The sequence below is a fragment of the Necator americanus genome, chromosome I (genome assembly GCF_031761385.1).
Source record: "Necator americanus strain Aroian chromosome I, whole genome shotgun sequence".
Classification (NCBI taxonomy): domain Eukaryota; kingdom Metazoa; phylum Nematoda; class Chromadorea; order Rhabditida; family Ancylostomatidae; genus Necator; species Necator americanus.
In genome coordinates this window covers 19,753,271-19,779,563 of record NC_087371.1, presented here as the reverse complement: position 1 = coordinate 19,779,563, position 26,293 = coordinate 19,753,271, and the positions used below count along the sequence as shown (strand labels likewise).

The 26,293-nt window shown below is 40.4% G+C and overlaps 5 protein-coding genes across 7 annotated transcripts; 3 read left to right on the top strand and 2 right to left on the bottom strand.

Moving 5' to 3' along the window:
- Window positions 1-2,974: 2,974 nt before the first annotated feature.
- On the top strand, window positions 2,975-3,244 carry RB195_006259 (uncharacterized protein; the record flags this gene model as incomplete). The annotated part of the gene is made up of 1 exon (XM_064179252.1): window positions 2,975-3,244. One exon carries the CDS (start codon window positions 2,975-2,977, stop codon window positions 3,242-3,244), a length of 270 nt encoding a protein of 89 aa, XP_064036220.1.
- Window positions 3,245-3,304: 60 nt separating this feature from the next.
- RB195_006258 (uncharacterized protein) lies at window positions 3,305-3,715 on the top strand (the record flags this gene model as incomplete). The annotated part of the gene is made up of 1 exon (XM_064179251.1): window positions 3,305-3,715. One exon carries the CDS (start codon window positions 3,305-3,307, stop codon window positions 3,713-3,715), a length of 411 nt encoding a protein of 136 aa, XP_064036219.1.
- Window positions 3,716-14,844: 11,129 nt separating this feature from the next.
- On the bottom strand, window positions 14,845-16,755 carry RB195_006257 (uncharacterized protein; the record flags this gene model as incomplete). 2 transcript variants are annotated; one of them, XM_064179249.1, is made up of 5 exons in its annotated part: window positions 14,845-15,135; window positions 15,197-15,265; window positions 15,604-15,720; window positions 15,901-16,029; window positions 16,630-16,755. In XM_064179249.1, 5 exons carry the CDS (start codon window positions 16,753-16,755, stop codon window positions 14,845-14,847), a joined length of 732 nt encoding a protein of 243 aa, XP_064036217.1. The 2 variants fall into 2 exon arrangements, with proteins under 2 accessions (XP_064036217.1, XP_064036218.1); XM_064179250.1 differs by having other exon boundaries at window positions 16,630-16,725.
- A 504-nt stretch (window positions 16,756-17,259) lies between these two features.
- Window positions 17,260-21,217, bottom strand: RB195_006256 (uncharacterized protein; the record flags this gene model as incomplete). 2 transcript variants are annotated; one of them, XM_064179248.1, is made up of 10 exons in its annotated part: window positions 17,260-17,329; window positions 17,584-17,710; window positions 17,773-17,830; window positions 17,946-18,039; window positions 18,269-18,361; window positions 19,150-19,301; window positions 19,365-19,441; window positions 19,508-19,615; window positions 19,888-19,918; window positions 21,143-21,217. In XM_064179248.1, the coding sequence occupies 10 exons, from the start codon at window positions 21,215-21,217 to the stop codon at window positions 17,260-17,262; spliced, it is 885 nt and encodes a 294-aa protein (XP_064036216.1). The 2 variants fall into 2 exon arrangements, with proteins under 2 accessions (XP_064036216.1, XP_013303375.2); XM_013447921.2 differs by lacking the exons at window positions 19,888-19,918; window positions 21,143-21,217 and having other exon boundaries at window positions 19,508-19,613.
- Window positions 21,218-22,072: 855 nt separating this feature from the next.
- On the top strand, window positions 22,073-26,293 carry RB195_006255 (uncharacterized protein; the record flags this gene model as incomplete). Its single annotated transcript, XM_064179247.1, has 17 exons — window positions 22,073-22,104; window positions 22,361-22,470; window positions 22,541-22,624; window positions 23,526-23,653; window positions 23,703-23,855; window positions 23,943-23,999; window positions 24,070-24,179; window positions 24,314-24,437; window positions 24,497-24,640; window positions 24,782-24,876; window positions 24,933-25,031; window positions 25,088-25,183; window positions 25,265-25,389; window positions 25,485-25,543; window positions 25,689-25,796; window positions 25,859-26,015; window positions 26,184-26,293. 17 exons carry the CDS (start codon window positions 22,073-22,075, stop codon window positions 26,291-26,293), a joined length of 1,791 nt encoding a protein of 596 aa, XP_064036215.1.

The following is a 26,293-nucleotide window of genomic DNA, read 5'->3' as shown; positions in this document are numbered from 1 at the left end:
ATTTTTCCTAGGCTTTCCAGATGTTCAAAAAAATAATAAATAAAATAAAGAGCACACTAAAACTTGCCGAATTTAGAAAGTTCGTTTTAGATCCATTCCCTGTATTTAATTGCTGAGAACAGAACTCCTTAGATCAAATTGGATCCTTTAAATGTGGTCATACCTATCGATCAAGACGGAAAAGGAGGGATCCTAACGTCATTGGCAGTTTACGATCATCGGCGGCAGTTTTCTCGAAATGCTGTGGAAGATCGCAGAGATTCGCGGTAGCTATTACACGTTCTTTTGCAGATTTTATGGGAAACTGCTTTAAACAATGAAAATATAAGAACGTATATTGCATGCCTCGCCAGATCTCATAAAATCATCCTAGAATACCCTATTCTATGGAATATCTCGTGAAGCAGAAGGAATTCCCCTGTAAAAGAGGGTCTTGATGGAGTTCACGTATTCCTAGTTCGCATAGAAAACTATGGCTTAAATGTGAATAAGCGAATGAAATTTTCGTGCTACTACCACGTATATCAGTATATGATAAGCATCAGTACACATACAATAGCAACAGACGACTCAAAATTTAACGAACTTGAAAAAAAAATATTGCGAAACATACTTTGAAAAACTTTTTTTTGTCCTTGCGGAAATAACAAAATGGTCGAAAGCCGGAAGAATGAATAACATAGACTTCACTGTCTCCGAACGTTCGAAAATCATTTCGGCAGACCTTTGCCGTTTCAATTTCATTATTGTTGGAAAAAAGAAAGAAGAAGGAACCTAGGAAAACGTGGGATATATGAATTCCAGTGCTCACGCTCTTTTAAATATTAATTAGGTCCACACAGCACTTGAAAATTAGTGCGAGACTGTTTACCTCTCACATAGTTTCACGACAAAGTAAAAAGAAATGTTAGGTGAGGTACGAAGTACAAAGTGCGAACCGTGTCCCACGATGTAAACATCGCATCGATTATACAGCGATTTCAAGGTGACATTACGAGAACAAAAACCGAAAAAGATCGTGGTCCAATCGCGGTAAACGACATGCCTGGGTTAACGGCCAAAAATGTTTTGTGTTGTGTTTGTTGGGATTGAAAGGGAATCATCTACTATGAGCTCCTCCTATCGGACCAAACGCCCAGTGCGGACCCCTACGGCCAACAACTGACCAGATTGAATCAGGCAGTTGACCAGAAATGGCCAGAATTCTCGAATAGGAAAGGTGTAGTTCCCGTCAGGATAGCGGCAGGCACATCTTTAACGACGCGTCAGAAGCTCCGAGAGCTTGGATGGGTGGTTCTACTGCACCCGCCGTATGGTCCAGACTTGGCACCAAGCGCATGACGGCTTTTCAAGCATTTGCCAAATTTCCTAGATGGTACAAAACTGGCCTCAAGAGAGGCTTTTGGGGATGAGGTCAATCTTCTTGGCTGTAGGGGTAAGGAATTCTTCAGTTGCGGTGTTATGAAACTCTCATTAAAATGGGCAAAAGTCAATGAACAAAACAATACATATTCGATCTAAATCAGTTAATCCTAATTATTTGAATTTCATCGTCGAAAAAAAAAACGCTCAGCGCTCTTCGCTTCACCTAATACCGAAATGAACCAACGATGAATAGCTAATTACAGTCGATTTGATGAAGTGTTATAAATTGAAAATCAAGAAACAGAGTACAAAAGTTTATAGTGGATGAGTTTACATTATTAGAACTGGACTGAAGATGTGGGAGGATCAAAGTATGATTTATAATTGTGAAATTGATCAAAAACAGTCGATCAATGGTTTTTCTTTCGTTCCAACAGTCGGGCTTCTGCACTATTTCAAGATATCAAACCCCATTTCACGCCATCTCTTTCATTTCTATCCGGGAAACGCTCATTATGAGGTTCTAACGGCGGATCCTATACTACAGTACGTCCTTTTAACGTTCCAACTTTAGAAAAACCAGAAAAAATGTGGTAACCATTCACGATTTGAGAAAAGAATATGGAACATTATTTACGGGTTTGACTACTTTAGCATTTCAACCACATGGTTTAAAATTAACCAATTAAAGTGCAAGTACTACTTGAGCACCTACCAAAGGCCACTGCAAATTTTTAATACACCGACAAATCTCAAATTTCCGCATAATTTGCAGGATTTTTCGTATTTCAGCATTTACAAGATAATTCAGAGGTGTTCTATACTATCTGAACGAATTAACGTAGAAGGTGCTAGCACATAATTTCGCGAAAAATAAGCACTCTAACTTCTGATGAGGGTCGAGGTCACAATGAGAAGAAAAAGTGTTTCAAAAGAAATTCTATACATCTTGGAACAGTGAATATGAGTTTTAGATCTTTTCCGTGAGACTTTTTCCGTCGCAATGTCACACCGGTGTATCATCAGTGGCTGTACACACTTTGTTTTATTGCATCACTATAGCGCTCTGTGAATATCAACTAAGCAAAGCCTTAGAGTTTTTACTAGTAACGTCTAAGTTCTTCCTTTCGAGGACCCACTTGATATTCAAAAGTTTATCAAAGTTATTATCATCAAATAGTTAATTTTTCTTTGTTCAGCGCGTACATTAAAAGGTATGCATGTAAAAGGGCTCTCAGCGATTGTTCTTGGTCTATGTACATTCCCAACGTCACACGCGATTTTGTTTCGCGAGGGAATGAGCGTAAGAAGGAAAAAAAACAAAAAATAGCCATATACCTGCTCATTTGACAAATACCCGTGTGTTCCTAGATTAACTACGCGCAGCACACCTGAAAAGAGACTGTGCACGGAGTCTTTTGACGTCGAAGCCCTGTATACGAATGTATCTAATGACTCTGCGATACAGGCTATGTTCGAACTGAAGAAAGAAAACGTAAGAACCATCAATTTACACGGATTGTCAATCTCCCAAGTGATGGTTCTTCTCAAGGCGTGCCTCAACTGCAATATCTTTAGATGGTACTTTGCACAGCTTAGACGTTTAGATATGGGGCAGAGATTGGCTCCCACCTTAGCTATTTCATTTATGGCCATAATTGAAGCACCTGTTCTGGAACTACATCCGTTGTTCTACTCTCGGTACATTGACGATTGTTTTGTCATCTGCGCCACCCAAGCGGAGATGGACAAATGTTTTGACTTGTTGGACCGACAGTCCGAACACATAAAACTTGCTAGGGAGAAACCACAGAGCAACTGGCTTCCTTTTTTGAACATCCAGGTTGGCATCTCAAACGGTATGTACCAAACGAAATAGTATCGTAAGCCCAGTAATAAAAACATCTTGGTTCATTTTCTTTCTGCTCATCCATTTCATATGAAGAAAGCTGTGCTTAGCAACATGTCCCGCACGGCAAGAAGCGTTTGTAGTGGACCTGAGGAGAAAAAGGAATCGTTAACTTTGGCTCACGAAATTGCTGCTTCGAATGGTTATGAAATCCGAACGTCTGAAACGAGATACCGAAGTGAACGAGCACGGCAATTGGAAAACCCCACCACAAATAAGATACCTCTCTGCATTCCTTACATCTCCGATGGAATGAACGCTGCCATTAGGCGGTGTCTGAGAAGAGCAGACTTGGACAGCTCCGTTTCGGTCGTTGCAATACCACCGAACAATTTGAAAAATCAGCTAGTTCGGAATCGTTTGTACGATACCATCTGTACAACACCGAAGTGTATTATTTGTCCCACAGGTAGACCAGGAGACTGCTTGAGATCCGGGTAATCTACCTGATTAATTGCACGAACTGTGGCGACGAGCATGTCGGTAAAACGGCACGACCGCTGTATGTCCGCATCAAAGAGCACGTGACCGGCAAGAATAGGTTACGAGAATGGACACCTTTAGGTGCCCATCGAAAACAAAAACACGACGGAGCCGATTTTGAAATTAGGGTCCAAATCTTAGCGCACGAATCTAAAACGTTGGCTCGAAAATCGCTGGAGGCATTTTGGATCCAAGCCAAAAACTCCAAAATGAACCGCAAGGGTGAATGTCTGACGATAACGCGGGAACTCGCGCCATATCTCCAATGGTTCTTCTGATCCGAATGTGACATTCGAACCATTCGCCCTCGTGATCGAGCAGTCAGCGGTCCATGCTAGGCGTCTCCGATCTAAGGTGAGCATTCAGTGTAGTCACTAAATTTGTGATTGACAGGCGTGGAGTTTATCAGTTTAGTTGTGGAGGGGTTGGTCGTTTGAATTGTAGATTGAACATCGCCCTTTTCAGGCTCTGAAGAAGGTGATATAGCCGAAACGTTAGCCAATAAATTTACTTAACAACCTCGTGTACAGCTTATCAAACTCGATAATATAAATTCAACTATGCCGAGGTTCATTGAAAGTAGAACTTTTCAAACAAAAAGTATTTTTGAAGGGACGCAAGTCTGCTTTACATCACGCTGTGACGGACAAAAGAAAAGGTGTGTGGTGTTAATCAACCCACTTAGGATGCGTTAACGCATTAATTTCAATTCAGAACCGTATGAGGTTAACGAACATACGTCTGGCCTAGGCAATGACTTACAAAGGCAATCAGATGGGGATGCGCCCGAGCGCTAAACTTCAATTCGTAATCGTTTGAGGTTCATAGACGCACGTACGGCCTTAAAATGACTTGCAGTTGATGCCCGTTGTATCATGTCAGTATTTATATCCTCCCAGAAACTCAGATACCAATCTGTCGACCCCGGAGCCATGAAAGCTTTGGTAGGCAGTAGGCCGGATTCGAACCTTCGATCGACCAGTCGCAGAGGAATCTCCTGCGCCTGCGCCACACTCGCCCATGTTGTCACACTGTACTACTTTAGGAGGTTAACGAAACTCGTAGTAGAAATTGTACAGCGGATTTGTAGTGGGAACACATCTGTGGTGAAGGTATAAAAAATAGTAGAAGTAAAGAAAAAGTAACTCAGCCACAAGCAGAACTACATCATTTTGTTGCTTTATTTATCCATTTAGCTCAGTCTCAAAATTTTTACCCATAAAGTGCTAAAAGCGTTGAGATTCAACAAGAGCGGGTGTAGCCGAGCCGGTAAGAGGTTCCGATGTGACTACGCGATCGATCGTTGGCTCTAAAGCCCCCCAGCGCCAACCAAGCATTTCACCCTTCGGGGTCGATAAAATGGGACCACATTTGTCTTGTAAGATTAAAACACAGACTTGACACATCGGCCAACCACCGCATATCATGTGAGGCCGCGCTTTCATGAACCTCAAACAATTATGAATAGAAGTTGAGCACTTAGGCGCATCCCGCATCTTGATCAACGCCGTGCACATCATTCTTTATCTTTTAAATCAAATAATTTTATGTTTCCCGAAAAATCCAGCTCAATTCATTGTAAGAGCATTGGAATTTTGATGAAAAAAAGAATTTTTAATGTTTGGAAAGGTAGTATATCACCACCTTTGGTTTTCTTGCAAGGTTTATGGATGAAATGAACGGAAGTGCGGAAGCGACTTGCTGATTCATTAATTTATGATTATTTATTTTTTAATTTGTGGTGATTTATAAAACCTGGACTTCTTTTCTTTACTAACCATTGAAGTTCATATACGCGCTATTGCAGTAAGATCCGAGAACTCGGTTAAAGGCATCACTCCACGAATCTGAGGTAGTACGGATTTCAGGTGGAGTATTCTTATAAGGGATAGTAGATTATGGAGGGGAGGGTGATTCTGTTCCGTTTTTCCTAATTGCCGTAAAAAACGGGCCGGAAGATGCGGCGCGTGCACAAGGCTGGCGCGCTCCAATCGAACCCGTTGTAGAAAATAGCGCGGCGGAACGCTCGAAGCCGTATCTTCAGGGCCGTTTTCTACGGCAATTAGGAAGAAATGGACGGAATCACCCACCTCTCCATAATCAACTATACCGTGTACGAATACTCCACCTGGAATTCGTACCACCTAAGGTTTGTGGGTGATGCCTTTAAGTTCTTTGAGTTCTTTATGAGCCCTCTCGTGTAGAAATGCATGTTCCCCAGCAAAAGAAATCCGTGTTATAGACGATTTGTTTTAAATTAGAACTTTTTTATTGAAGCATGTTCGGTTCTAAAAGAGTGATATTATTTCTAATCTAATTTCTCTGTTATGCCTAATACAGACTTTTCCGAGAATAAAATTTCCCCCCTTTTGATCAAATATTGCTCGCGAGTGAAACTGAAAAACAATGAAATATGAGTATTATTGGAACGAAATGAGTAAATCCCTTAACCTATCCTTTATGGAGTTCTGTAACAGAACCTGAATACTCAAAAATATATTTCGCGCGCATATTAAACGTAGTTGCCTGTACGCTTAAGAAACATGCGTCTAAGGAACTGGACTGCACAGTAGAAATAGTAAAAAAAATAGAAGCCCTAAGTATAACTGAACGACTATGCTTGCTCAAATTTAAAATTTGCATTAGTATGAACAGGAAGAAGAAAAAAAGAAAATTTCAAATTAAAGGAGCATTCACACTTGAACAGCGAATTTCATTTCACCGCATTCATCAAAAAATTGTCCGAGTGAGTGAAAAACACGGTGAATTAGAAGTATTGAGAAACTAAACCGTTTGGTGAGGCGGAACGTATCTTCTCACTTTTCCAACAAACAACATTCATTGACCCCTAACCTCCACTCTGACAGTTTCAATTTATTTTTTTTAAGAAATCTTGAATTTACAAGATGAAAGATGCTGCAGACCGAAAGATGTTTTTCATAAAAATTCAAAATCAACGCATTTCATTATGTGAAAAGATGATTTTTCAGCCAGTATGTGCGCAACTCTTCCTTCAGTATTAAATAACTAACAATACTCCATATTTTACAATCAATTGAGGTGTAAAGTAGTGTTGGGAAAAAACAGTTTTACTGAGATGGATGAGATGCTAAAATGACATACGTATTCGTGGTGACCTGATTATGAATATGTTAAATAAACTTTTTGTCAAACTTTGTGAGAAAGTGCCGATCCTCTGAGTGTCACATCGTTCCACGGCCACGCATTCCCAGCATATCTCAAAAAGACCGCAAAGAAAGCGGTAGTGGAAAACTAATTTAGGGAAATCACGTGACTTTCCTCGGACACATGTTTGAGGAAAAAAGCCAAGTTCTGAAGGCATATTGGAAATCAGCGGTTCAAACACTTTTCAACGAATGTTTTTAAACACATTCTTCACTTTTGCAAAGATTCTGATGGTTTCTTTGACAAGTTTTTGACATTTGACAAATTAATCCGTCGAAGGACCAATTCAGAAACACAGGTTGGAAGCACTCACGGCGGCGTTTATTCTTTTTGCTCTCACCATTAGGAAATAGTAAGATACCGTGAAAAATCACTTGCAACCAAGAATCTTTGCACATCACGGTTATCTGCTGTGCCCAATGCATGTTTCAGAGTGCGGAAAGTTCGATTTGTTCCAATTACTCTTTATCTGAAGAATTATAGATCAGTAGTTTTTCGTTATCCACAATGAAATGCGCAAAGTATGGACATATCGCATATCTTCGTCGTGGCCGTGTCTGTGTACTTCGATTCCTCATCACCAGAACATCATCCTCATCCTTTCATCCAAGAAAACCTTTGCAATCCTGCATAAACTCTTTCTCTTTCCTCTAGCTCTCGAGAAGTCGAAAAACAACGGAGGAATGCTAAGTGAACACAAAACATGCTCCACAAAAAATTATGGAGTCAACAGTAGGCGGACTTAGGGTGCTGCTGTTTTGTCTTATGGGAAACATTCACTACTATTACAGTGAATGTTTTTTGGAGGGATGGAGAGCTGAAGACGAGGTGAATGGCAATTGAATGTGCTCTAAAGCGCTACCTGAGCAAGTTTCTTGAACTGTGTGCCATTAAACAGGATTAGTGGGTGATCCGATAGTTAAGTTAATTAACATAATTACCATAATTGAACAATTATCATTTTTTGTCGAAACTCGTCATAGTGACTTCCTAAGCATATGTCTGGAAGCCTAACAGCCAAAAAAAAATTGTTCAAAATCCATTGTGCCTTCGCATTGCTTGGAGGTTCACCGAAATATATTTTGCTAATTTTTGAAAATCGCTGTACATAAAGCCGAATCGACGGAAAACCTTTATTCATTTGCAAAAGGGTGAAAATGGCTGCTGACAACCTGGTGATGCTTCGTGATTTCACTCTGATTACTATGTTGCCGGAGCTTGCAGCGAAGTCCAAGAGAGAGTTCCACAAATGTCTAGCTGGTCGTGGATAGGTCTTTCAAAGGATTTCTACGAAGTCCTTCGGTAGAGGCATTTTAATAGCGAGCATCTCCTCTGCAATCTCTGGATGCAGATCGCCTCGGAATGTTCCAGAGTGATTTTATAGCAAAACATCCTTCTTGAAGGTTTCACTCACTTAACCCAGCGGCTTTCTTCAGGAGCACAACCATATGAGCACAAATCAATGTGTGATCAGGAGTTGTTGTATGCAAAAAAATGTAATTTCCCTCTTTTCCGTAATTCCGTAATTATAATTATATTAATTAACGTAATAACTAGATCAACCAACCCAGTTTTGTGGATCGGACCTCAAGAAACCTGCTAAGGTTGCGATTTAAGCACTTTCAGGATGGCCTTCCCACGCACTTTTTGCCTGTCACCACGGCAAATGAACACTCCAGTGTACCATGTATGTACATAAATCACCCAAAATGCTCAGAAACAAGCTTTTAAGAAGGAACATACTGGAAGAGGTGTTAATTTACCGAGATATTGGTGAGATTATCTGAAAAGATGGAACCGATAGCTGAAACTGAGCGAAATAAGAAAGCACGCATTCCATGTCAACGTTAATCAGCACTTTAGATGTCTAGCCAATAAAATTAGCTGTGGACGTTCTTTTTTCTAATCTTCAATTAATTGAAATCCTGCATTTCTTGCTAATAGTTCTAAATGAAGCGACTTTCCATTCTGCCTCATTAAAACCTGTATCTGCACTCCAAACAAAATTCGTCTCAGAAAAAATCGTCATGCCTTCAGCGAGAGCGCTGGTTACAAAGTAATACACCATTGATTGTTCGGAGTAGGTTCTTCTCAAAAACAATAAAAACAGGATTTGCATGAAATACTCCTATCTATGCAAGAAACGAAATGATGCAAATCGAAGAAATAGGGCAAAAGTACCCTGCCGAAACACTAACGCCTTCGGGCCCCATTGGAAGGGACGCTGGCAGTTACAATCAGAGTCAAGCGTGTGTTGAGAATTTCTCAACAGGGGTCGTAAGAGGGGGGCGGAAAATTAAGAAAAAATTTAAGTAGAGGTTGGAAAATCAGAAAAAATGAAAGGAGCAAAGAGAAAAGGAAGACGGAGTTGTCGTTTTCAAACAAACACATATTAAGGTGTACAAAATGAAGTGTAATTTAGATATGCGACATTCAGCAGAAAAACATGAGTGAAAACTGCTTCTTTTCAGACGTAGTGCTGAAACTTGATGATGAGCAGTGAATGGCACGTTTTTATCGCATATCAGAAGATATTCACAACTGAAACGTATTCTAAGGCTTTTTTTCAGGTCCCGATATCTGCGACTAAAAATGGAAGAGTTGTCTCAAAGAAAAAAAAACGTCAATGATGCATATTCAGTTTTTGAGTTCTGTTTAATATAAAAATAAATGATATAGAATAAATAATTTTTTTAATATTCGAATAAACGATTGAAGAAGACTCGCGCTTGCAGTTGAGGAAGACTATTGTAGCATGAAAAGTTAGGATAAAAAGAGGGTACACAAACCCGAAAATTATTTTTAAAAAAATTATTCTTCATAATTCTGGTAATGAAACTACTGCGCTTTTTGAGCCAATCTTGAAAATGGACGACTTAGCATTTTTTGCTGCTCTAACTGATGCTTGATGACGTCGGAGTCGCTTCGGTGGCACAAACCAAAACAATTGAAATCTTGAATAAATGTGATGCATAATAAATAAAGTGATAATGTTTTGATAACATAGGAAAACAGTTATTTTAAACTACCTGGAAGTTTTTGTTCTTTCAAAAAATCGACTTTTTGTCAAACCCATCAAGTCTAAGCACTACAAAATTACAGTTCTGCAAAACAAAATTACAAAATTACAGTCTACACAACAAAATTGTCTGTTACTAATTTATATGAAAGAAATGAAACTAACCAGAGGTGGCTTGTATTGAGTACCATAAAAGGCAACCTTCATAGCTTGCACAGTGCTTTGGCACTCTTCGTCACAGCCAATTCAATATATTGAAGATCTGCAGTTGTACGGGAACGCAGCGTCGAAAATTCGCTTAGGAAAGGATGACAAACGAGATCTTCAGAAGCTAACAGAAGTTTAAGAGCGCTAAGTAAAAGTAGAAGCATAGCTGCAATGAAAAGCAAGTACGCTGGCTCAGGTTGGTAAGTGTAGTGCAGACTTATTTATGCGCGATTACAAAGACTTCGATAAGGACATCTGTTAATTGGCCATTACAAGCTCTGTTGAAATATGGCTGATGCTGATGATCCATTAAAGTTGGATGGCTCAACGAGATGCCGCGCTGTTTTTATTGTGACTTTCAGGGATCAGTCCCTGCAAAGGTGCTATTTTTGCATTTGGCGTAAAAGAATTTAGAGAGCACATTTCTCATCCTACAGTGACGAACTTCTTGCTTTCAGTCGAAAGTCTAATGCTGCTACTGAGCGAAAAAAGACATCTACAGGCGCAATTAGGGTTAAAATTAGTGCAAAGTAGGCTCCACGATTTTCTGAATATCTACGCTCAAAGTGAATTTTATGCAATAAAGCTGACTGCGATCTGTAGAGAGAGATTTCTTCTATATTTCAACAAAGTTTGGTGGCTTTAGCTTTTCTAGTCTTTTTGAAACCTAGTTGAGAAAAATCCCAATTTTTGCGTCAAATTTTCGAGTTTTTCTCAACTAGCTTTTGAGAGAATCAAAACACCTACGGAGGCCAAAATTTGCAGTCAAGGGCTTTCCTTGATGCTCTATCCAAATATGGAGTCGAATTTTTCAACGGCGCTACCGTATCCTCGCAACGGAAAAAAGAGCGAAATCTCAGATTTTCGGCAACGCGTCAAAATCTGTGTGACTTCAAACAAATTTCCATAACTCTGCTCATAGTTTATAAAAACGAATTCGGTTTGAAGTTTTTTGTAGAGGAAGATTTTTGCTATCACAGTTTGCTTTTACATTTTTACAGGTAGTTTTCGTCTCTAAAAAAGCTAGTTGAGAAAAAGTTGGGAAAAATGCCAAATTTCTCAACTTTTTCTCAACTAGGTTTCAAAAAAACCAGAGGATCCCTACAAAAGATTTTTTAACCATTTTATGGCGCACATCTTTCTCTACACAACGCAGCCAGCTTTATTCTTCGTTAGTAAGTTATTCATGTTTATTTCAAGGTAATAAAATCCGACCTGTCCAGCAGTAATTTCAATTAAGACCTGGTTTTAATCGCTAAAATAACCTCCATATAGCACTTCTATGTGGCAAACAGTTTTTTAAACACAATTTCAAAAAATTGCCGGTGAAATGTTCTCCTCAGTGATTTTTTTTTCGGTTCTGCAAAAATCTAGATTCCGGCGGGGATCGAACTCTCATCCGTTCATTTCCATTGTCGATGAGTAAAATTGTTTATTAATAGTTGGAAATAGTGTGAAAATTGTTTTAAAAGGTGTTCTCCTTCTTTTCCAGCTGTTTTTTCGTTTTGCAAAAATAATGGTTCCTGCAGGGATCGAACTTTTGTTTATTGTTTAAAACTTTTATTTTTCTTGATCTTCTTCCATCTGGCACACGTCACGCGGCATCTTGAACATATAATTTCTAGTTATTATTTATTCCACTAATATCGCTGCATTACAATACGTATTTTGTTTTACTTGTAGCATTACTATTTTTTAAAATAATTTATTATTTGTTTATTACATCGTATTGTTTTAATTTATTTATTAGGCGTTTATTTGTTTTTTAAATTTTTTTATTATACCCAAATTTTGATTGCTGTGTGGGCAGCTATACTGGAACGACATGAGGGGGTCGTTTTTGGGAGGGTCTGCGAGGGGAGGGGGAGGGGGGGAGGGGTCGTTTTTGGGAGGGATTTCTCCCAACTATACCCTTGACCCTGGTTACAATGTTGGTTGCTCGCACAGCCATACGGAATGTGCTCGGATTCAAAATAAAAACTAACAAGATTTCAGATTCTTCGTCGCTACAGCGAAACGTAAACCATCTACTGATTGAACTCAGCGATTTCTACTTTTGTCTTCGCAGGGGGATGGGGACATATGAACGGTTTGTTCTTCTGATTCTATGAGTTCACTTCTTTAATTGACCGGCGACATCCAGGAATGTAAAATTGAGGGCTTTTCTACGGGAATCGTCTTCTCGGCAATAGGGACGATGGTCCCGTCGTAATCAGTACTGGGAGAAGCCAGCACCTAAATTTCGATCTTTTCAATTTTTGTGCAGGTACAATATCGACAAAATTTTAGTTCCGTCGTTCGTCACTGCGCGACCGTCGCAATGCTGATGTCGACCACTAGCAAGAATGCAGGCCCAACCGTCCACGATGCACTGCGTCGCAAACCTTCCTAGGGATCTTGACAAGTGGAACAAAAATTTTGGAGAGACCTCTGAGGATTTCCTCTAAATTTGATGAATTTGCTTTGCTGTTCCTGTTCATGGCTCAAACTGATCCCGAGCGCGTATGACACCGAGATTGGTCGCATCGGAGAGAAAAAGCCCTATTAAGAAGCCGTCAGGTCCACAAATCGTGTCAGTGTGCTATGATACTAGGCAGAATAAACTAGCTTCTATTCAAGTTTAGTGACAATAAATACAAGAAGGAAGTTTATACACATGCATGTATACACAGGAACATACCGGTCGGGATTACAATAAGAATTGGACATTATTTCCAACTTGTTGCATCCTTAAATCAAACAACCCCAATCGCTCGTGCACTGTAACTGCTAGAGCAAATGTTCTCAAAAAAGTGAATAATACAAACAAAAACAGACATTATAACATTGAAAATATGTACAGACCTAGCTTGAAAATAAAAATGACAACAACTTAAAGGCAGCACATCGCAAAATTGACTAAGTTGGGATATATGTGGGCAAATATAAAGTTCAGGTTGTAGATTACGAATACTAGCATGAGCGTGCCCATGCTCAATTCCCCGTTAGTCCTGGAAACGGCGAGGAAATCGCCCTATTTCCTGCAAGGTACTTTAGAACGCGCCAACTTTGTACACGCTCCGGTACCCTCAGCAGCATATTCACTGTTTTTTCTTAACCGCTCGTTCGTTTATGAGGTGCGTGTGCAGAGGTGCGCTTGCTAGCGTACCTCGCAGGAACAGAGGCCGCATCCCAACCGATTTTTCAGGACGATTAGAGGGATTGAGCGAGGTCATACTCACACTTGCAATCTAGAATCCGAACTCTTTTGTCCCACAAACACCTCAACGTGGACAATTTCGTGATATGCAACCACAGACATTTGTAAGAGAGAGGGGAGGTGTCATGCAGCCATTAAGATGCATACACGTAAGCGTAGTTGTGTTTTATCATTGCAAATTATGCATCAGGTCGGGTTTGTCTCCACATCTCTATGCTCCTCATTGTTCATTCCAGTCAAAAAAAAAGACTAGATATGTATCAACCACCAGAAACCCGTACACGCGAGCGTATCTTTGCAACGCAGCTGGAGTTTAGTTTTCAGTTCAAGAGAAAAGTAGGGTCCCAGGGTGCGTGTAAAGAGGAATTTCGACCATGCCCCGGTCATGCCTCATCAGAGAAATTAGCGATGGTGCGTGTTCTAAAGAGATTCACTCTCGTTGGCACCTAAATAGCTGACTCTTCTTACCTACCGCTAATCATATGCTGCATCACCGGCTAGGATATAATTCACTATCTGTTAAATTTCTGTTCTGTTAAATTGAATAAATTTAATTTCTGTTAAATTGTTCTGGAGAATCAGACACATTCACTGAAATTTTATAACGTGAGGTGATGATCTCAATTTAGTATTTAGTACCAGAAGCAAGAGAAATCCTCACGTGAAGTATGAGATAAGGATGTGTCTAATAGCTTCAAATTACGTGCATAAAAATAATGAGTGTGGTAATGAGAATTATTGTTATCCTTTTCTTTACTTTACTTTACTTTACTCCCAAGCGTTTTTGTAGCCTAATTTATTTCCGCACAGAGAGACCTTCTGTATCTCTGACTTCATGGAACTTAAAAGAAAAAAAGAGTTCAAATTTTGATAAGATTTCTAGACTTTCTGAAAGTAATATACAGAAAAACTGACTCCCTTTCTTTATTAGAACACCATACAAAATCCCATGTACTTCCACCTAACACTATTATTATTTGACTTATTCGGCCATTTCGACAGCTCACACCACTCTTCTTTGCATATTTCTCTGTAACTGCGCAGTTTTCTGCGTCTCTGTGGCAGGAAGGACATCTATGGCGGTTGTCTGCGTAATCATGAACGACTGGAGCGTGACTTCGTCGAGATATGTTCGCGTATCCTCCGGCATATTCGCTGGGCACGTTATGTCTCGGGGGCATTCGCGGAGAATCCGCCGGGACCCTCTTTACCGTTCCCCTGGGTCCCACAGATATTTGTTGTATGTCCATAGAAGACAAACCATGATAGAACGCACCATGGAGATTTTTGTTGTTGTGACTTGGAACGCGACGCAAGTAGATGAACGGTGCGATAAAAATTGACGAAATTTTTCCTAAGTAATTTCCAACCCATTCAAAAGAAAACTGTGCGCCAAAAAATACACTCTAGATCTCATTTTGGAATTCATTTTTTTCTCGAGGGTACTTGTAAGCGCCAAAATCGACCTCATAGGACTCATTTCTCAAAACACACACTATCTTCAAAGGAATCTTGACTATCGGTTTCCTTCATATCACCACTGTTGTTCTGTCTCGTACCAATTGTATTTTTCGTATCTGCGCCTTGCATCATGTTACGTGGAGCAGAGCAACGCGAAAAGCTTGGTCTTTTTGGAGTAGGAGCGAGAGAATCAGTAGCAGAGGTAAGACGCTTTCCCGCTGCTGGTGATGAAGACGGTGGAGTAAAGTGAGAAGCGCGAAGAGAGCTAACCTGCCCACAACGCACGGGTGTTTGTCCTGATGGATTCTGTAATGAAAACAAATGCAGAGATACACAAGCAAACACTAATTTCGTGCCTCGATCCTACCTTAACGTGATACTGTAGCGCAAGAAATGCTTCCATCTTTAAACACTCATATTCGTCAGAATGAATCACCTGGATTGGAAAGTGACAGAAATTGATAGATAATAAGCATAGGTGCGATAGGGAGGAGCCGGACTCTCCTAAGGTGAAGGGGTTTTAGCTCATGGGATGTAGCTCAAGTGAAGGGGGTCCTTTCGCCAACCGTCCAAAAGTGAAGGGAATAATTTCTCAACCGTTCAAAACTAAAGATGGTCTTTTCACTAACCGTCCAAAAGCAAAGAGGATCCCTTCGCTAACTGTCCAAAAGTGAAGGGGTTGGAGCACCGGCTCCTACTATCGCATATACGATAATAAGGCAAAAATAGATATATAAATAGATAACTTAACAGAATGGTCTCGTACAATTTTACCTTTCTCATGCAAATCGCTTGAATTGCGACAACACCTTTCAAGCGAATAAGTTTGCCGTAAATGAAGACAACGGAACCTGTCAGAAACGGAACGTGATCAGATTCGGTTGAAAATGACTGAAACACCCACTTAGTAATTTAATGACTAACTTAATAGTGAATTATTCACTCACATCGTCAAATTTGAAACCAAATCAAATCATATGAAATGATTTCGGTTAGTTCTTATGAAAGAATTGTACACATGGCAAAAAGCTGGTCTTCTCCTTCAAAAATGGAGAACTGCAACAACTTTACCTCTTCACGGTGCAAAACCGAGATCTCTTTGAGAGCAGAAGCATCTTCTGAAAGATCAGCTATGGTGTATTCGGTAGAGGCAAGCGTTCGAAGAGGACGACAAGAGACCACTTGTCCAATACAGAAAACCTCAACACGGCAACTGTAACACTGGGGCCAAAATAACCTAAAGCTAGGAGCAATGCATATCTGATTGTGAGGTGGAACAATTGCCCCCCCAGTCGGCAGACCACCGGTCCCGCCTCTCTGGGCCCACATAATTCCACCTTCTGACTGTATATATATCATCACATTCCTCAGATGCAGTCGCTTACAACAGTCAGGTCAGAACGATAAGAAACTCAGCGCAGTTACGGCAGCACCGAGCTTCAGGACGTTCTCACCCGACTATAACAACTTCTATAGTAGCGGTCGACTTACAGACCAAAACTTTTCATCTATACTCAAAGCCTTTTTCAAAAGTCAAAGACCAGTCCTCATATTTCAAAGGTAATCCGAACGTAGTCATTGTCACAAGTTGAAAATTGAAAGTACAACATGAGCCATTTTCAAAGCTTTCTCGTGCCGCCACCTAAGATGAAAGATAGGTAACCGGCAAGGGCGATCTTGACGGCGAATTAGACGCGTCAAGTTTTCCCGCTGTGTGCGACTTTTTCTACCGACCTGCGAAGAAAACTACAAAAACGGCTTTTATCGTGAAAATTCGTATGTGATAGCATCTCATCTTACCTTTGAAAACATCTTGTTCCCAATTCGAATGACTTCTCCTTCTCGAACTTTAGCTCGAATGAAGCTGATCACGGCCGGCAACGGTAGTTTGTCCATTTGGATGGATTTTAGCGACGGTGATGTCATGATATGAAGAAAAGAGAAGCTGGCGTTTGAATAATTTTGTTTTTGGAGGAGGTTAGCGTAACGCTCATGAACACAGATAACTCAAACGTGTGACGACTCTGTGTTCAGAAGTAATAGATAGAGAGCTCTCTTACGATAGAATAGTACCTCAAAGTTCTTGATTTGGTAGTCATCAGGAGACACGTCCTTTCGAAAACATGAGATACATAGATACTCAACGTTTATTATTCCCATCTGTACACTAACCACGAAAGAAACAGAACACAGTGAAATACGCCAAGACCCTCAAAAATAAATCACTATTGTACAAGCCGGCCAGTTCTGGGAATTGAATCGCATTGCATTTTCCAAACAACTACTGAGAGATTCAAATAGCAGCCAGAGAAAGACACTAGAACATCAAGTCTGCCACCATCCCAAATATCACAATTGCAAACGACCATAAAGTACTGATGTTTCTGATCACAACATTTAAAAAAACCATTGCTCACAAATAAGTGGAAATCACTCGTCTTCATCAGAACTTTCACTTAGATTCAATCCTAAATCACGATGATCAGTTTTCGCAGAAGGCCTGAAAAGAGAAATCTTCAAGTCCATACAGAAGTCGGAAATTTACAAGAGAATCCCAACTAAAGAAAATACCACATTTCACATTAAAACCTCTCTGAAAACATTCTCCATTTTGTTTCACTTTGATAATAGTCTGCTGGATAGAGTTTAACACTTCTCTAGCATGTCTACATGTGCAGTTTTGGTCTTCAAAGCCGTTCATGACTAATAAGGAATAAAGACGACGAGAAGAAGAGAGAACAGCATTATCATCACCTTGACTGATAGCTGTTCTGCTGAATTGGTTGTGAAGCAGGTTGCGAGATTGCGTCAAGCGCCGGCATATCGATACTCTCATTGAATGTTGTCGGCACAGTAGCTTTCATACTTTCCAGAAGATGACCTTAATTAAGTAAATTTGCACATTTAGAATGACAGTGGAGAAGAAACCTAACTAATTCTTACTTTCCACATCGCTATCGGCCATGCTTGAGTTTGAGTCACGTCTAGTTTTTTGCTTGTCCTAAACGGAGAATACTTAGCATGAAGCAATGTAAACATGACAGCGTTAATGAAGCATATTCTGACTAAGGCAAAAATTCCCAAGCAGCACTGTTTAAATCAAGTTCAACGTGTACCTCATCATCAGAACCGCTACCACTATCGCTATCGCTGTCGTCACTTGATGAATCGGAAGAACTACTACTGTCTGCACCAGGAAACGAGGAACTGCTTAAATTAACTGATTATGCTAGCCCAGTATACCGGAAACATGCCGCCGGGCTGACCTATGGTGCATCTACATAAACGGTTGCGCCCGATGTGGCACACTGGGAAGCCCCAATCGGAGTGCAGAAATGTGTAGGGATCCCAGCGCGTCACTTCGAGTGCAATCACTTAGGTAAGTGCAGATTGAAGCACGCTTCAGATCATTATTGCCCGACCACATAGTATGCAACACCTGGGCTCAGGAGGTGGAGGACGATCTACACGGTCTGTACGAAGTCGAGCCATTTCTGATCGCAGCACATTTTCAACTGATGGATCCAAATCTCTAGAAAAACATAAGGTAATACATGAGCCTTCCACATCCAAGACATAATGAGAATTGCAGCAACCCGGAATATTAATTATTTTACTTACTTAATTACTTACTAAGCTGATCGATCTGCAGTGAAAGATCATTCGATCTGAAGAACAAGGTACCAGTTCGCCAATGGAACATTTCCATATACAAAATAACGGTTTCATTGCAACCGAAAAACCTCCAACAGTATTGTATCGAAGGTTCGCAAATTTATGCTTTCATCAGAATCGCGCCCATCCGAAAATGAGAATGCCAATAAGAAAATGAGAAATGCCCACGCTAAAATGCGATCTAAGATTTCGAATTCTCAAATTCAAATTTCATCAAGTTTTTCTTTGTGGAAAGAAAAAAAAATACATAGCAACACAGTAGATAATGCACGAACGCGCACTACCACTTACCATAAACGATTACAAATGACCAACTCGGTGTTGCCGTGCAGCGGTTCCAACAGAATTAAAAATTCAAATTTTCTCTCTCTCGTCACCTCATCCAGGAAAGAATAACCAATATAGGGTTAGTAGCTACGACCGACTTCCTTCACTAAGTTCACTAAAACAGCACTTCCCATTTCTAACAACAGGAAGTGGGACTTTCTCTATTCCGCCGGAAAGATGGGAAGTTATGTCGCATTCACCAAAAACATCTTAAGTTTCAACTTCCGCTACTTTATTCCAAATTCCCTGTCACTCATCTTGAGAAATGTAGAAATCTAGTTAAAAAAATGGAGAGTGTAGAGTCAGTGAGACACTAACCTAGTCTTCTTCACATTGATGTTAGAGGCAATCTTCTCAAGACGGAGCTTGCCCGTCTTCTTGTCGAAAAACAACAAACATTCCTTAGCCTTTGCTTCCTTTTTGGAACCCTTGAAGACGGTCATATTTTCCCCATCCGTTGGAACAGCAACCTGAAATAGGAAAATCATTCAGAGAATGAAGCACAACGCATTCGAATAAGAAGAAATTCCTACGTGGACATCTCCATTAGCTCCAAGAGCAATAAAGGTGTCTGAGTCTGAGGAAGCAACTGACATAGGTTTGAAATCATCTGCAACACGAAAAATAAATTAGAGATACTCAACAAAATATGCACGAAACAGAAGGTTAACCTTACATCTCAGAGTATGGTAGGAAGGCCCATCCGTACGCCGTTGTTCTGTGAACGTTTTTCCAAGTTCAAGAGTATAAGTCCCTGGGGCTATATCTTTTGTTTCTGCCATGCCTAGATCTGATATAATCAGTTGCAAAAATGTCTTTGGGAAGTCACTTTGGGGAATACGTAGTTGGAAGAGGGACTCAGCGCCGCATCATTTCTGGTCGCTGATCTTACTTTTTTCTCCTACTAACTTCAGTTTACATCTCATAGATTCTCTAAGACTAATGCTTAGATCCTAGGGCCCCGATCTGATCTAACCACTTAGGTCGAGAAATAAGAGCGCCACTGGCCACCACTCCCAACTACGTTCTATCCGCAACTTGGCACTAGTGAATCACCTAGACGATTTAGTCCATCAAATAAACGGTCCTAGGACCTCTAGTGGAAAAACACGAATTAAAACTTATTGCCGTCGGCGGAGCCGGATCACCCACCCCCACACACACACAAAGAACAACCGTTTATTCGCATGTATAATGTGCTTGTACACTGTTGGTAGCACCTTTACGACAGAAGCCTGATTTCTCTGCAGAGTCCTCCTTGAATAGTTTTTAGTTTTACTTGTTTTCCGCTCACTATCTGTGGGGTGTTATAGCATTAGATGTGGTGTCTGGCAGCGCCTCTCTTGCTGCAAGAGCTTGTTTTCCTTTCTGTGATGTTAATGCTTTGGTGAGTTCATGCATTTTCCATGCGTTGGACTTTTTAAAGGTCGAACAGTAGATGTGTCCTGACATTGTCAGAGAGTATTTGTGAAATAGTAAGACAGCTAATTATCAAGTGATCGTCAATGATTCGGAGGCCTATCGATAGGCTTCCAGTGGGGGCGCTCAGTGGTGCCCTTATTTCTGGTCGCTGTTCTTACATTTGTACCGTAGTAACTTTGGCTTACATGTCATAGATCCTCTTAGACTAAAGCTTAGGTCTTAGGGTCCTGATTGATCTAGTCATTTACTCCAAGGAATAAGGGAGCCACCGAGAGCACCCCAAGCGTTGGCGCTGGTTGCATGTCTCACACGAGGATTGAAGACCGTAAGACTAAAAGTCTTGAGCATGATCGTGTACCTGAAAGAGTTGGACTTTTGCTATTTTTGGTATGATTTGGAGTACGTAATTGGAGAATAGTCATTTGTGGAATCTTTAGTGTGTGAGAAATTTCTGTCTTCTACTTTACGACTTTCCACCTTATTTTATGAACAGTTTTATGAATTTCATCGACTCATCTAATGATTTCATGCTGTCATCCATGCTATATAATAGCGGGCTTATTGTGTCACGTGTGTATGTTGATGTGTGTGTTGGTATGTATATATGCATGCATGTGTGTGTGTGTGTGTGTGGTGCTTCGACGCTAGCTCCAGAAAGCGACAACATGGAGTGGGATATTTGCCGTGGTGTCGAATTGGTGTACGGGCTCCGCGAAGCGGTAAAATGGGGTGCAGCGGGTCAAACAGTGTTGCATTAATACGCCACGGTGTAATGGTACCTCGCAATAATCCCAAATGAGTTTGTCAAGAACTAAACGAAACGTTGTGAATGATTTCTTGGCCGTGAAGGCTGCTATGTTGCGTTCGACCCCTATGTATTCCATCGCACCTTTGCGTCATGAGATTGGTACACCCCTCCTTCAGCAATTGGTAACATCTTCATCAGTACGATGATGACATCCATGTTGTTTCCTGTTAGCACATTGTTCTGCTCTCACTACTTCTTTCTCATAGTAATGATTATCGTGGTAAAAGCGGCTTGTTGTGGTGATTTCGTCGCATTTCAAAGTGATTTTTCGTGGGATTGTTTGGCAATGATCAATATGCATCTTTTCTTCTTTTTCTGAATTCCAATCACCAATAATTCGCAAAGCTCCCAACTTGAAAAGAAATCTTTTGCTGTATTCTCATTGCAACTCAGCTAAATGTAATCGAATTTAAACTGATTCTGTTCCATTTCTTTTGTTCCAAGTATCATCTCAAAGCTCGGCGTGGCGACGTATAAAATTCGAATTCCACTTGATAGCCATCCAGTCATTTCGTTTGTCATCCATGTATATACGATCCACGTTGTCGTTCATATCGCCTCGGCGGATCGGTGGATCCTTTTCCCGTTGGTGGCTCGCGCTTCCTGCAACTTTACCTTTAGAGTTTTTTTTCCTCTTCCTGGTTTTTATTTAAATGCCTTTTTTGCGGTATTCTATTCCATCCAAGATCATAGGTGCGATAGGGAGAAGCCGGACCCTCCTCAGGTGAAGAGGTTTTAGCTCATGGGATGTAGCTCAAGTGAAGGGGGTCCTTTCGCCAACCGTCCAAAAGTGAAGGGAGTAATTTCTCAACCGTTCAAAGGTGAAGGAGGTCCCTTCCCCAACCGTTCAAAAGTGAAGGGGGTCAAAGCACCGGCTCCGACTATCGCATCTATGTTCAAAACGTTTTCTTTGGCAATTTTTCCAGGATCAACGTTTGGTTTTCTCTTGGTATTATTTGATATTCCTTTCCACTAAGATTCTCATAGCGCATAGACGGCAACCATCGACGAATGTCTACGGACGTATATGAAGGCTTTAATTTGTAAGTTACATGCATTGGTCTTTTATTACTTCGATTTTATCCAAATTGTGCACGGGAACTACCTTCAAATCGTTCCGTATTGGACAGAATTTGTGACCATTCCTTTTGTGAAGTACATAGATTATCTCTTTTAAATCCATTGTGTCGATGGCTCCAAAAATTCACAAGATCGAAATCGAGATCGACTTACAAGAACAGTGTCTTCTGGCCAATTAATTATGGGAAGCCCCCATTTGCTGGTTAGAGGTTATTTCAGGTATACATTAGCTGAGAAATTCTATCTCGAACCTCGAGATCGTGATGGGAACCTATTATCACAGCAGTACCTCGAAATAGATCGTCATTCGAATCAAATACGTGTATCAAGTGAGTATTTTTTAAAAGTTGCACCGGTTGTTGGACTCTCTTAGTTTTTCCCAGTCTCCATTTCTTCCAGATGCTTCAGTAAATCGGATACCATTAGCTGATGCTGATATTCAATATGTCCATGGTTTACTGGGCATAATTCCCATTGTTTCAGGTATGCAACAGCACTTACGAATTTTATATTAGTTAGAAGAAATTGGTCGAGTTGTCAACGTCTCCCATTATCTTATCTTATCTTCCAAACCTTTTTATATCTTCGTTGTTTTTCTTTTGGTTTCATAATCTTGAAGGATTCTGTTGGCAGAAGAAAGTATCCAAATGGAGCTCACTGTTTCTGTCACGGGTAGTTTCTGATTTCATGCTCGCGTTTAAGATTAATGCTTCCAGTTAATATATTTTCTACGTATGCTTTGTTATACACATTTTCTACGATTTTTAAAGGTAACTTTCGTTAGAACACGAAAGCACGTACACGTACTTCTGTACACGTTCCGGTCCCCTCAGGAGCCTATTCATTGGTTTTACTTGAATAGGCTGGCGAGGAAACGTGAATAATCTCCGACCACTCGTAATTGGATGTAGTGCGTGCACAAGGGTGGCGCGTTGCAACTGAAGTCGTCCTAAAACGATGTTTTCCACGTTTTCTTCTACGACGCTTTCCAGTTACAACGCTAGAGAAAGATGAGTGCAACCACGGTCGGTACCGAACTGTACACTTACGCTGTGGGTTCCGCAACGCATCAAAATCGTGATACGCTGCCTTTACGTTGACATTTGCGGAGCTTCTTACCTAACGGAAAGCTTCGGCTGTCCTCAAAACAACCCTCACCAGCTCCACTCATCTCTGCAGTCTGAGTGGTGCTAGCGGTGGTCCCACCTCTATCCTAACTGCCTGACCCAGCGCTTCGAGCCCAGCCAACTCACGCAACTGCTTCAGGCTTCAAGTTGCTCTAACTCAGCTACAGGAAACTATTCTTAAGGATTTCCCATATTTTCCGAATCTGTCATCGTAGGGTTTGATGCGAATCGACTGTTTACCAGAATTTTTTTTTAAGGGATGGCATTAATAGTCATAAGAAAGTCTCGTTTGGTTGGAAAATTGAATGGCCATCCTATCTACACTATAACCGAGACAGATATTATCCCTTACAAGAAAACTACTCTGCATTTAACAGAAAAACAGGTAAATTGTTCACCTTTGAGTAGTGTGAAAGATATGCACTTTTTTGCAGATATGGTATAATAGACATTTCACTGAAATGTTGCAAACTGTGTTAGCCATTAGTGGATTCTATTTCTCTTATTCAATAGACCTCTCACGATCGCTTCAGTGGCTGAGTGAAAATGGTACTCCTGCATTCAAAGAGACTTCCATGATTGAACGCGTGAGCATGGTTCTTTTTTCCTCTTATAATTGTTTATTTTCGAAAACTTGTTGTTGGCAGTAACAATTTCCTCAGCAAATGGTTTAGGCTGATGATCGCTTTGTGTGGAATACTTATCTTTTGTCACAGCTCAGGTTGAAAGAAGTGAATTTTACTTTTTTTTTGTTTTTGATTTTCTTCTTCTGGCATCATTACTTCACGTCTTTCTCCGAAGGCTTCAAGATTTGCACTTCCTGTCATTCATGGTTTCTATGGAGAAGTTCACCACTGCGTGAATGGACATCAGTTCAAGTTGTCCTTAATTTCAAGACGGAGTAAATACAGGTATGTCGACATATATATACATATACGGTATTGACGGTATAAGGTATATATGATATACAGGTATTGACCTCATATCCTGTTTCCTTTTTTTTTTGGATTTTGCATCTTACTCGTTCCAAGTTCGGTCTCTTGAGGGCTGGAGTGCGTTTTTATAAGCGCGGCGTGAGTATCGACGGCCATCCAGCAAATTTTGTGGAAACAGAACAAATTGTGGAGACTGTTTCTATTAGAGGGCGAAGATTAACTTCATTTCTGCAGGTCAGTCTAATTTACTCCTAAGTCAAGTATGTATTTCCTATTTCCGTTTTGCTATCCAGATGCGTGGATCGATTCCTCTTCTGTGGTCTCAGCGTCCGAATTTGAAGTGGCAGCCTATGCCAACTGTGAAAGCTAGCGATGATCAATTATCTGCGTACGTCAGACATTTTGAAAATCAACGCAAAACTTACGGCGGTTATCACGTGAGTTTTTCACACTTGGCTGCTACTTTTTAGTGGAACATCTCATAATAATTAATTATTATTTTTCCTTATCTTTCTTATTTTTCTTTATACTCCCATTGCATAGTTTTTGATGTGAGATTATGTCTGTATGATTATTAGGTTATCGTCAACCTCATTAATCAGACTGGACGAGAAAAGAAAATTGGCAGCGAGCTTGAAAGAATCGTCCAGCAAGCTAATTTAAACTATGTCAGGTGTGAAGTCTTTTTTTCTTCGACATAATAAATAAATGTTGTTGTACGATGTACAGGTACAACCCTTTCGATTTCCATAAAGAATGCCATGCAATGCAGTGGCATAGAATCTCCTTACTTAAAGACCAACTAAGGCAGGAAATTACTCAGTTCGGGTGAGAATCACTGTTATTTTCTGTTTCATTTTCCATGAATAACTTAATGAAATTAGGTTTTTTGCTGCTTCTGATGTATTGGCAGAGTCAGACCTAACTCAGCGATCTCAGACAGGTTTCTTCAGAACAAACTGCATGGATTGTTTAGATCGGTAGGTCCTTCTCATGTCTCTTTTTTTGTCTTATTTTTTGTAAATATCATTACTGTTCTGCGAATTAAGCACTATTTGCAGTACGAATGTGGTCCAAGCAATGATTGCTCGGGAATCCTTGACCGACCAGCTGTACTTCCTTGGGATATTGGTTGGTGGTCAAAGAGTGGAGACGTGCCCAGATCTTGAAGCGTCATTTAAGCATTGTAAGATTTTAATATATCTACTATATCTCTTTTAATGAATCTAATATATCTCTTTTTCTTATTTACAACCCAAAAAATGGATTATGATTCTTTAGTATGGGCTGACAACGGAGATGAATGTAGCCGGCAGTACGCAGGGACAGGAGCTCTGAAGGTATTTGCTTCACATTTTCCGCTAATTCTCGCATTTTCTTTATGAAGTCCTTCCTATATAGAAAAGCTGTTAATTAGTGGGAAAAATTCTCTAATCAGTGGTATATTTTGAAAGATTCTGTATGTGGTTAGAGATACGTTTTTAGGCAGATTTCACCCGGCTAGGGAAGAGAACTTACACAGGTGTCATAAATGATGGCATCAATGCAATAACTCGGTATATCCGCAATAACTTTGCTGATGGGTACAGGCAGGTGTGCTTGTCTTCTTCTTACTCCAAGTAACACATTCAATACATGCTCTCAGTCACATTTAGGACGCTATGGATGTCTTTCTGGGCAACTACATTGTTGATGTTCACAATCTACCATCCAGCTTAGAAGCAACATTGATATCACTTGATCAAAACGGAATCGCTCTTTTAGCAGCGTGTTTTGCAATGGCCATGACGATATTGTGCATATTAGTCGCAGGTTAGTTTTTCGTCCAAGATTTCTGGTCTTCATCTTTTTTACGTCCTCCTCTGTAGGTTATTATCACCCATCTTATTCTTATTGTTGATACATATTCTACTTTGTTCTACTTTGTCAAAGATGTGGTAAGCATGTACGTACAGTACCAAGATTATCAGATTCTTTCAGAAAACATATCAGCCACACTTTTCTGGCTTGCCGTCTTTCTGGTGTGTATGATGTTCATATTCCTGAACGGCGAGGATTTCGTGAATGCACCCAAGTTAAAACGAGATTGA